Source organism: Lissotriton vulgaris, chromosome 10 (assembly GCF_964263255.1).
Source record: "Lissotriton vulgaris chromosome 10, aLisVul1.2, whole genome shotgun sequence".
In the NCBI taxonomy this organism is placed as follows: Eukaryota; Metazoa; Chordata; class Amphibia; order Caudata; family Salamandridae; genus Lissotriton; species Lissotriton vulgaris.
In genome coordinates, this window is record NC_141698.1 from 62,281,502 (window position 1) to 62,294,179 (window position 12,678).

The following is a 12,678-nucleotide window of genomic DNA, read 5'->3' on the forward strand; positions in this document are numbered from 1 at the left end:
CACCTGATTTCCAGACTGCCACCGCCTCTCTATGTCATCTTCTTCATCTTCATTCTCACCACTGCACCAGAATGCACTAAGGAACTGGCTGCAAATTTCAGTTCAGTCATTTGTATACTGGGGATTCCACTTTGAGACCTCACTTTTTCAGGACATTGCAGAAGACTCCTGGCTGCCCAGCTTCTACCTTGATACTGGGTCTCTATGCCCCACAGTACTGCTACCATTATCTGACTTCCCGCTTTCATGCTGGAAGTCTCTGATGATTTTTCCTGTGATTCTCCCTGCTGTAGGTTGTAGGAGAGTAGGGTCTGCTTCCTATGGTCACCCCCACTTTTTGATGTGATTTTCTGGTTTTTCGACTTTAGACTGGCGGTGGCCCTGCTAATCAGGACCACAGTCTAGCTGCTCTCTCTCTCTAAATTGATACCATATACTTTAGGTACATACCAGATTGGGTATTGGGTCACCTCTGTGAGTCCCTGTATAATGTACCATAGGTACCCAGGGCGTAGGTGCATCCAAGGCCTAACAGGGGCTGCAGCATGTATTATGCCACCCCTGGCTGGCCCTCCAAACTGACACCACAGGTTTGTTCACACAGCCTGGGTAAGGTGGTATAATCACCCTTTACTTAGATATAGTATACCTATACCTACCTATATATTTATATATATATATATATATATATATATATATATATATAGACACATATGCACCTATTAGCCACTCCTATGGTAGGCCTCGACAATCCTGGAGGCAGAGTGCTTGGTTATATGTGAGAGGGTGCCCTAGCATGAGCTGAGCCCCTCTGCAGCTTTCGGAACCATCTCCTTATAGCTGTTCTACGATATAGCCATACCATAAACTCTTAAGTGCATTATAATCCTCGTGGTTAATGCTAACTTTGGTTTGGCTTCATCAAAACATGTTGTGTAAGGTGTCAAACACTTTGGAATACTACCCCCCGCCCCCGCCAGTCCTGGCGGCGGGGGTAGCATTCCACCCTTCTAGAGGGAGAAGACATGTAGTTACTGGTTTACCCAGTTAAAGTTAAACAGAGCCTCAGCATCACAAAATGGATGCTGCTGCCACAGACACGAGTCTGACCTACTGCTGCTGTACGAAAGTCCGGCAGGGGAGGCCTGGACAATAGGTTTCCTGTCCAGGGAGGTGCCAGCACCTCCCCAGACAGGGTTTTGTGTATTGGGGCAGGGAGGGCTGCATCAGCAGATGCTTTTCTAGACACTGCCTGGGGCACAGAAGGTGCTCCATGCATAGCCCGGTTCAAACCAGCTGCTGGGGCACTCCAGCCCCGCTCTGGCGCGAAACTGGACAAAAGGAAAGGGGTGTAACCAGCCCCTTCCCAGGTCCACCCATAGGAGGGACCTGCCAGGTAGTCCAGCCCCTAACCTTAGTACAAGTATAGGAGCTGTGTCCCTAGGACTTCAGATTACCCTGGACGAATCTTTGCAAGACATATCCTGGACCTTCGACATTCCATTTCGACTGGAAGATGGAAGACATCTCCCTTGTGGTCAAGGGGTGACCACCCTGTGCAAACAGGCATTGTCTGCATTGTCGAGGCTCCCACCGGAACTCGAAGACTGCGGCTCAGGACACAGACTTCCAGACATCTCTGACCCTGCTCAACGATCCCAGCAAAGCTGAGACCCGTGGCGGACACGAGAGACGTGGGACCGGAACTCCTGGACATCCTGCATTTTGCTAACTGCATCGACTCCCGAGGTAACTCGCAGTTGTGTATTGGGGTACGAGAAGCCCCAGACCGAGCACCATTTGCACCAAGGCTCAGCCCTCCACACTCCACGAGTGTCCCGTGGGGCCCGCTCTTGCATTTCAGCTCCTGGGTTCCTAGTCCGTTGGCTAGTGAGCCCCCGGAGGACTCCATCTTGAATCTAACTTGCTTTCCTGGTTGCTCCAGGCTTGCTCCATCTTTCCTGCAAAGGAGAAGCGCCACAGACCTTCCTGGTCTGCACCGAAGCCAATCTTCATCTCCTGTGTGGATTGCGTTTGACAAGGCTTGTTGGGTCCAATCCAGATACCGACACTGCAGTCAACTAGATCCTTTGTGGGACAGCTCGAATCCAGCTCCTGGTCGTCGTCGACACATCCTGGACCTCGTGGCTGCAGAGACAAGCTTCACCTCTTCACCTGAGATCAACGCAACATCGCCTGGTTCCTTCCTGGTCACTGGCTAGTGACCCAGACTCTGTCCCCTCTGCTTTCAGGTTCTTCAGATCTTCGATCCACCCGGACACTTTTCCTCAGGTTGCCTGCAGCACTTCTTTGCAGATCTCCATAGAAAACGACGAAGAACCCCAACACCAAAAGGCACCTATGCACCCGGCTTCCCTGAGTGAGGTAACATGATTACTCCGGTGCTCCCGTTGGTCTTGACTCTCGAAGTGTCCTAGTCTAAAGGGGTTTTGTCGTAGTCCATACGGAAGTGCCCTAAAACAGTAACTTTGTAACTTCTTTGTTTCCCATAGAAAGTCAATGGTAACTCGCGGCTGTGTTTAGACACTGCACACATCTCCCGTGGGCCTCCTACTTCCTAACCTTTGGTTGTTTAGTGTAGCCCCAGTGATTCCCTAGGCCCTAGGCCTACTTTCTATTCCAGACGTGGTTCTTATACCACAATTTTAGTATATGGTTTGGGAGGCCCCTACAGCAAAACGTATACTGTGCAACTTATCGTATGCCAATTAAGTAACCTGTATTGTATTTTTACCTCTGACCTCATAAAGAGTGCAGAGGGGTTGTGTTTAGAATACATACATATATATTTGATATATACCTTGTGTGGTGTCCTTTCATTTGGTATTCAAGGGATTATAATTGGTAAAACAACTTGCTTCACATGCTCTCTGAAGTCTTAGCCTGATGACTGCTGGTCCATGCTACCACTAGGATAGCTTTCTATAAGGTTGACTTTATAACCAACATCAATAAGGGTCGATTAGACTGGTGGAAGGTGCCAACTAGAACTAGTGGACATAATATGCCAGGCTAACTTCTCACATAGGTTACATGGGTCACAACACAGGCATTCCCAATCCGTTCTCTTCTCTGCTTCACCCTAAATAGGATAACCACATTCACCAGCAGTGTCTGAATAGCAGAACTGATGCCACATTGCCAGCAGGAACACATACACTACAGGGCCCAATTGTTTTACCCTTCCATCCCACCTGTTTTCTCCTACCCAAATCGTAAAAAGGTGAACCTTGGTCGTTCAGACAGCCCATCCATAACTTTTATTCAGTTTTGGATCAGCAGATTGACAGATATAGCCAATTCATGGATGGTTGATGCTGGCAATACCAAGTTACTATCTAAGTGGGGGGAGAGATGGAGGACCGCAAAGTGGGGAATGGAAGTGGCCAGACGCAGACCAAAGTAGGAAGGGGTAAAGCCAGGTCACTAATGGGCACAGAGATGGGCCTAGATTAATTAAATGATTAGGAAGGATAAATAAAGGTCACCAGCTACAGGGTGAAGGTGAGCTAACATGCACAGAGATGGAGCTTGTCTACCAGAGGCATGGAGGAATCAGGCCATCAGAGACAGGAAGCAAATAAGCTATCAGCGACAAGACAGAACCGGATTAGCAAGGTTGACGCCAACAGCATGTGATATTGCATGTGTGCAGAATAGTAACCACAGAACATCCTATCTCCTCGTTCATTTTGTATAAGACCTTGGGCAACAGACACATTTCCAATGCACTTTTCATTTTAAAGGGTTATGGAAAGAGTTGGAGTCATCCAACTAGAGGAGTAATTGGGGGGCACCACACTTCAAAGAGCAGATGATACAACACTTTTGTATGTTCTGGATACTCTTATCTCTGCTATCAATGAACAGTTTTCTAAACGTTTGTAAGCATGGAAACTCACACCCAACCTGTCGAACTTGAAGCGATGGGGTCTGATAAAAGTGCCTTTAAGTTTACATCTTTGCATCAGATCATACGAACCAGGTACCTTCAAGTTATGTGAAGTGAGAATAAGAATCTACCATTGGTGAAAGGTGCCTGGCTGAGGGGACTGAAGCCCTCGAAAGTGCAAATTTCCAAGACCTTCTCTCAAAAGTACCTTTACAGGAGTCCTAGCTTCACATTTCCACTCACCTGCTCATAGTTAATAAACATGGCTTCCGGTAAGGTATTTGCTGCCCAGGAGAGGAGGGCAGCTGACTGCTGTGGACTCATGTACACCAGGACACATTCTGCAACCAGGAGAGTTGGCAAGCTTAGAAGAGAGAAATGTCAATAAGTTAAACTGCACAAAGTATAGTTTGATATTTGCAAGGCTTTCTTCAAACACTTAATATGCCTGGAGGCCCAAACAAGCACAGAAGACCAGACAGCAAAGAGAACTGCCACAGAGCGCTCAACAGCTCCAAGTAGAGCTCAGGTTAAAACATGTAATTTTTGCACTAACAATAAGGAATGTTCTACCAATGGAGGGAATCATTTCTTGATCATATCAAACAGTAAACGTGTCACTGACCAACAACAGCCAAGTGTGAACAAAAGCATAAATATAACTTGAAACCACCAGCTTTGCTTCCAAAAGGTTGAGAGGACACCTGTGTGTGGTGGTGTGTGCAGTCAGTGAAGTTTCCTAGTTCTATATTGCAGAATTCACTATACCAAAATCTCGCAGGGCACACCTAATATAGATAGTATCAACAATCTGCAAAAGTAACTCATTTAAATTATTGCTTTTTAAAAACATTATTTGGTTCGTAGATTTCAGAAAAATCATGATAAATGGTAAAAGTATGGCATTCGTTACGACACCAAGACACTAATGAAACAAATTTACAGATGTTTACTCACTCTGGGTTCATTTTGAACTTTTTTAACCTTTCCTCTAGATCTGGCAAGTTTCTGAGGTCAGCTCCAATGATGGAATATCGTGCTGAGTCCATACTGTGGGAGTCTGAATAGGAACACAACAAAAACTGTCACAATTGCTGATAAAGGAATTGAACTCTTGAAAGAAATATCTACAGTGCAATGCAAAATCTGACATCGTTTAGACTGGGGTCCTGATAGTGGCTGTATTGTTTGACGGTCTAAGCTAGTCCTGAAATATGTTCAAGGCGGCATCTGATATTCCTGGAGATGCCTGGACAATTGGCATGGTTTGCTTGAATGGTTTCAGAAAATGTACTTGTTCTTCAATTTAAAATTGTCACGTTGTTTAAGAAGGCATAAGGCACCAAATAAAAAGGTAGTTACGGTATAAGATTGGGTAATGCTCATTTACTGAGACTTACAAAAGGCTCTGTCTGAGATGGGATCACGTAAAAGCAAACTCAGAAGCACTAAACACACTGTTTAAAACACAAATATATATTGCTTCAAAAAAATGCCAGTGGTTAACCATCCATCAACTATCCTAAGTTCAAAATAAAGTAGGCCTGGAGATAGGACTTATATAGTTACCGAGTGCCACAATTGGTGAGAAGAAGTTGGAATATCCAGTAGAGACATTTTGGCAGTCTATATTTCTGAGCATTTGTCTCTACAGTCTACATTTTCCAACTCGACCTTTGGGATCCATCCCAGGAAGCTCCAACCTTGGCAGGACACAGATTGAGGCGAGCCAGAGTAGCAAGGCTTACCTACAAGAGAACCGCAGAGCTGTTCCCTATCCCCGACTTGTGAACAACAATATTACTTGCTGGTTCAGCGCTAGTTACGTCCCACTGGTACTTCTATGTCCCTTCATAAGTAGTTTCTGCATTTACCTTGTGCAACATTTTCAGGTAACTAGACTTCGTTTTGGGATTCTACAGTGGTTTTCTGTAGCATATCTAAGTACTTTAGGGCAACTTTTATTATTGTTTTCATTATCTACTCTGCCTAGAAGACTACAGCTGATACAAGCTTTATTCCATGGCTCCTCAGGTTACACCGTTCCTTAGGTCACCACTTACTGTTCTCCATGTTATCTCTATTGTGTCCATGATGTAGTTCACCTTCACTATCACTTTGTCCTTTGTGCCTGCACTATTAATTGCTTTTCTTGCATCACCTGTTATTGCTAGTGAGAGCATTTCTATGCTGCTTCTAAGATAGTGAGGTCTCTGATAGCATCTCTGTGTTAGGTTAAGAGTCTATAATGCTTTACCATTAATTATCCCTTGCAAATCTTCGTTCTCAGCTTGTGTGAGGTTTAACTGTACCTACAGCTGTGCAAACCAGCATAGCTAAGGCATGCAGTTCAGATGCAGATTAGCTGCAGGGATGCTATTTGCATCCTATTTTGCATGAATGGGTTAATCCTAGTACCTGTAAGATCACTATATGTTAAATTTCACTTAACTTTACCTCAGGTCGAGCACTCATTGAACGCAGAGCCCCCACACTATCTTATGTCAGGTTCTTCCTGTACATTTGCTATTTGTATTCGTGCAAATGAAGTGTTATACGAATCGTTGCAAAAGGTGAATGAAGAAGAAAAGAGGATGCGATGTAGCACTCACCCCATATGTGGGACACGTCAAGACCTCAGCCATATGCCAAGTGTGGGCTCTCCTTTTAATTATTAGTTTGAGCATGTTTCACTCCATCTACTGTATAGATCAGTGCTTCTTAGTACTTCCAGTGGCTGTAAGTAGTCTCAAAAATGAATTTTCTATGCTTGGTACACATCTATTCCACTACAAGGAAGCTAAGTTAACGCCAGGTCCAGGAATTGTAGTAACCACTTCCTTGAATAGATACTCCCATGCATGTTGACCATTCCATGCAGAATTCCCATCTATTTTTGAGCTCTGGAAGCAAGAAGGACTCTTGCAAAGCAAGTCAATTTTAATCTGTAGATCCTAAAATGTGGAGCCACCTCTTGCTGCAAATGCACCTGCATCTAATGCTGCTCTGTAGTGATTGCAGGTAACTGGATTCCACTCACACATCCACAGCGCCCCAGACCTCACCACTATAGCACATTGCTATGCTAGCATACATGCCACACACAGCCCTGCCAATGTGCCGTAACTCTGACCTGCAGCGTTATGTAATTTCAAAACTTGGACCTCATAACTGATGCAGCCTGTGCATTTCAATCATGACCTGCATCAGTGAGTGATAACACATTAGAGAGATCCAACAAATAGTTCTACTAATAAACCTCAATACTTAACTATCATAACTTTTTGCTCTGTTAGCAACTGGCCTATTGATACACCTGGCTTAAGTACCATTCTATTTAGAGAAGCTGAACCTCTGTGGCCACGGCGACGAATAGATAGGCACATTTCACAAACACCCCTGCCACAAACCTGGTTTCAATAACAAATGTTTTTTTTAACGATCCATCCTTCTGCAAAGCCACGATGAAATGGACACCTACACATTTCTCTTTCCTGCCCATGGTAATGAGGAGTCTATGTACAAAGAACTGGGGGAGACAAGGTTTGTACCTAAGCTATCAGGAACACTTCCATCAACGTGTGCTGTAGAACAACGCTCTAGGTGAAGCACAGTATTCAGGATCAAGACCTCCATAGCTTTAACGTCAAATGCATTGCATCAAAAGAATCTACGAGTCCTATCTCTGAAATAAAGCATGTGAGCAGAGGCGTATAAGTGGTACTCCCAAATCATCCAAATCAACTCACATATCTCTATTCAGTGTCAAATGAGAACCTAGCCTTCATTAGTACATCCAAAGAATTATGCCAAGATGTTGCAGGTCAAGGACTGAAACACAACCCCATCACCCTAAGGAAGTTAAAATTCAGTGGACAAATGCACAGCTGCTGTGCGCTATAAATATTAGACACTCTTGTTCCTCGATTACGTTTTGCAGTCTTACCTTTTATTATTTACTTTGCAGGTGTTTACTCAATATAACAACTGTGCATAAGTGCAGTGATCATGTTTTGCTATCATGAAATACTTTCTTGGTGAAAACCATGAATGAGAAATGACATGTTCTGAGAACTACAGGTACTTCATCCCTACAGCACTGCAGGGAAGAACTAAACAGTAACATGTTACCACCACTTCTCCTTCATGCAAGTTCTTGCTAAAAGTCCTTCTACTAGTGGTACATTAGGAAAACAAAGACAAAACAAACCTTCAGAAGGAATGGAACACACATACATAAAAGTAAGAAAAAGAACCAGCCCTAGAGCAGGTTTTTAAAGGTAAGAGTGGAACAAAAAACCAACATCAGAAAACATCAAGGATGTGATCAAACATGCTTTTTAGCTTGCATAGGAAACATGCAATCTTTTTTTAAAATAAATAATGCCTGTTAGAAAATCAAGACACTTGTACCCCTTACTTGTAAGTGTCCTTTAGTTGTATCTTTCAAGAATTTCAGCAATCACACTATATGTGCATGCAGACAAGCATAAATCAATGTGATGCTTAGAGAAAGTTCTATAGTAAGATGTAATATAAAAAGAAATAGAAAAGCATGAACCAGAAGAACTGGATGTTTTTTTATGTATTTTTTATAATAGGCACTAGGAGTTTGGAAACTTTAGAATCATTGGCTTATTTTGAATAACAAGTGTGGAGGAGAAGCTTTATTTGTAACATTACAGATCCATGTGTGGACAAGCCAATGCCAGATAGTCAAAGAAGCCCACCACAAAAATGCAACAATGATTTCAAAGAAAGCTGTTTATCGGCGGACTGCTGACAAAAGTCATATTCACAAAGAGGTATTATCAAGATAAACATTGAAGAAAGAGTCCAATATTATCTGAATCTCACAAAGATGAACTCTGCCAAATATGAACATAAAGACAAACGCGACTAGTGTCAATAAAGACAAGCATTGGCATAGCCAATAGGCCTCGCATTTGGGACCTTATAAGTGTTTAGTTATCCAGCACAATAACCTTGGTGCAATAACATCAACTGTTGCATGGCTAAACACTTATAAAGTCCCAAAGGTGAGATCTATTGGCTATGCCAATGTTTGCTATATGCTTCCACCACTGTTTTAGTGAAGCAAAGCACGCAAAAAAAACTTCTCCAATTGAAACACCCTGGTTTTGAAAATGAAGAAGTAACCGTTAACGTTCCCAGTGCGTTTCATTGAGCTGTGTGTGACTCATGCACAATTCTTGACCTTGCTAAATGTAGATCTTGAACCACGAGCAATGAAACCAAAAGAGGCGGTAAAAGTTACAGGAGTAAGTACTCCACGGAACAATAGAAGGAAAACCTGAGACAGGCAATCACATGTAACCGCCGGTGCGAAATACAACCATCAGCACTCACCGTGTTCTCGCAGGGACCTGCGAGACACTTTCAGAGGCTGGCTCGCAGTCGCAGTAGGTTAACTGCACTGGAGTAATGCTGCACAGGAGGCGATCTTTCATTGGTTCGCACAAGTATGTGCCACGCAGACCATGCTGCTGGATGATTGGCACTGTAACTGCCCCCAACGTCACATTTGTGTCCCTCTCTTTCTCCACCACCCTTCACTCACAAGAGACGACATGGCGCAACGCAGCATATAGACCGAGTGGCTCTCCAAAGTACACAGTGCTCCCAGTTTCTGTATGCATGGTGTGCTTCAGCTGCACGTGAACCGAGCGCCGGTACACTGACAGAGTCCCCAGTGAATGTTCTTAAAGCACCGAGGAAGAAGGCAAGTTCTGTGTTGGGAGTGAAGTACCTCTAGTAGTGAGGGAGGAAACCGGTGATCTTGGTACATCCTTAATGAGTTCATCACTCAATAATACTTGAGGACCCTGGAGCTAAGTAACTGCGGCATGTGGACCACTTAGTGCCACCTAGGGTGATTTCGGACACCGTGCCCAGTCCTAGACTGTCCTGTGTAGCAGTGTGCAGCCTGGGTATTGCAGTCTCGAATTAATTACACTAAGAAATGTTAAATCAACAGCCCTTCCAAGCTTCCAGGTCCACGCTTAATGTGCTGTTCCAATTAAAGCTTTGTTTATTAAATTATAAAACAGGCTTACAAGTCCCATAATTAAAATAACAAGCATTGGTCGCGCGGCCGTGAAAGTATCGCTGCCGAGCGGCCGTAGAAGCAAAAGTGATCGCGATCAAGCGAAAGTGATCGCGGGGACGCGCTCTGTGATGGGGAGTAGCGGAGCAAGGTGCTTGGGAGAGCAAGCAAAAGGAAAGGGTGCTGCGAGGAATGAGCTATGACAAAAACCCAGATGGCGGCTGTGTGCGTGAATGCGCGCGTAACCGCAAGCTTGAGGCTGGGATAAGCATGTGGTAGGACTTTCAAAACCCCACTTACAAAATGTCTTGCCAGAGCAGCGCATGCGCTGACTCGGGCGAGACCTAAAAAAGGAGACAAAGTCAATGTGTGGTAAAGACGAAAAAATTGGGGATCTTGGAATCAGGCCAGGAGATAAGGAGAAAGTAAAGAGCAGTGTCCTTCACCTGACCAAAGAAAACAAAGCTTTAGGGATCTGAATTCCAAACATTCCTTTTCATATGATGTCTTCCTCTGCTAATTGCTTGCTGAGGTAACAGCAGACTTGGGAACTTTGCTGAACAGAGTTTTTCCGTGGATGGATAAAATTATGAACTTTATGCTGCAGATTTTGTTATTCCTCCTGTATTTATTTCAAAGCTGAAAAGCCTAGATATTATTGTGCACCTGAGTGAATGGGGTGAGCACGGTACTATCAGAGCCTAGTAAATATACAAAAAGAAGGTGGAAGGGAACTACCTACCCCTTGACATAAATAAACTGTTTTCTCAGCTTCACTCGGCATGAATCGACTTACACCATTCCTCTAAATAAGTATATGCCAGCTGCCAGGAACAGATTTGTAGCACTGTGTACTTTCCCAACTCCACGATGAATGCTGGAGAACAGAAGGAAAGGAGAAGTAGCCCAGAATGTCTCTTCCACGTGTTCCAATAATATAACAAAAGTAGGGGAGATGAGAGTATTCCACTTTTTATCCTGAGGTTTATAATTAAAATATATACATATAAAAAAAGAAGAGGGCTTAGGCATTATTAGAGGAATGGCATTACGGAGGCCCGAAAGAACATTTCACAATACATTTAAATAAAAAAGTATTTGCTTAAAATGAAAGCTATGCTAAAGGTAAATTCAAACATCAAAGACAGAGATTCTGCCCATTGCATTTTGAATCAATAAATGAACTTGGTATTTGTAAAGCGCAACAACCACCTCAATAGGCATCTCGGCATTAACAACACTGAAACAAAAGAAAGAAACCTGTTGCTCCAGAAAATAAGCACTTAAGATGGAGTGAACAGCCGTGTTTTTAAAAGCTTTGCTGGAAGTAGCAAGGTTGGCAACTTGCTTTAGAATGATCAGAATATTGCTCCATGCCTTTGCCTGAGAACAGATATAGATCTACTCTCCCTAGTTTGTAACCTGAACTACGGGATAGCTTGAAGATCTCAACGATTTCAGTGGAAGGTAGAGATGAAAATGATCAGAGAGGAATTTGGGACCAGTTTGATAATAGGCCGTGCATACAATAGTTGAAAACTTTTTCTTTTTTTAAATCAGTTTACCAACTGGGAACCAATGGAGGTCCCACAAACCTTCTTTGATGGAGCTTTGACAAGGGAATTGAAGTACCAGTCTCGCTGCAGCATTTTGAACCACCTGTAGCTTCTGGATCAGATTATTAGGTAGACTCATGAAAAGACTATTCCAATAATTAAGCCTTGAGGTGATCAGGGCATGAACAAAGCGACTTCCTTGCTGAAAAAGGTAGAAAGTCAACAACATTTTTCAGAGACTTAATCACAGAAATGCATATGCCGACATAGTATTTACACAGGGGTAAAAGGACAAATCATTATCGAACTTGACTCCCAAGTCCTTCACCACCTTAGTGGGGGCTATCATGAGTTTCTGGCCACCAATGCGAGATAGAAAACTGTTTGCTCTTGTCAAATGGTGAAATTTCAGTATTATTGGTGTTGCACTTAAGGATATTTTCATTCAGCTACCTAATAGGTGCCGAAAGGCAGTTTTAAAAATTTCGTTCAGAGCTGGTGGGATTCTTGTCACGGGTAAGAATCAGTTGCGTATCATCTGCGTAAGACAAGGTGGAGATGCCAAATGATTTTATCTCAATGTCCCAGATTATTATCTTGAGAACTTGGCCTACTACAGACAGTTTTGTTGCTAATTTAAGAATACACCACATGGCACCAACCCTGTAACATTTTGCTTACTGTGTGGCACCGTAATGCACTTACAATTCCTCACCTACGTGGGGCTCCCAAAGTCTCTGTCCCGTCTCTGCTGCACCTCAATGGATCCCATGACAAACGTCCACTTAATTTCCATGGTTACCACAGGAACACCAGTGATCTGCTTATTCAACCTACGGATTTCAGCTGCTGAAAGCAACCGGACTCTCTGCAGGGAAAGTTCGGGGCAAAGATGAAAAATTATTGGGGGAACCGAACCCAGAATTACCAGTTACCCAGTAATTCCTAAATTCTTAGGAGTCCTCCAGGATCCAACTTATAAAGGACCAGATTGTCCCCCATACCTGGTAACTCCACCACTGGTAACTCCTGGGGTGGGCAACATAGGTCAATTTTCTGGGCCACTCATAATGAGGGCCTATGTCATGCAGTCAACATAACTGGAGACCACAGCCTGGCCATTATACAGCATGCCACCAGCA

General features: G+C 43.6%; 1 protein-coding gene across 1 annotated transcript in view; it reads right to left on the reverse strand.

Annotated features, from left to right (window-relative positions):
• The window catches only part of LCMT1 (leucine carboxyl methyltransferase 1), a 159,893-nt gene that overhangs the window by 85,503 nt on the left and 61,712 nt on the right, over positions 1 to 12,678 (reverse strand). Inside the window, exons 6-7 of the mRNA XM_086940464.1 lie at positions 4,871 to 4,973; positions 4,157 to 4,277 (exon numbers count right to left, since the gene is read on the reverse strand). Of these exons, the coding sequence (XP_086796590.1) occupies positions 4,157 to 4,277; positions 4,871 to 4,973 (224 nt within the window). The remainder of the gene's footprint in view (positions 1 to 4,156; positions 4,278 to 4,870; positions 4,974 to 12,678) is intronic.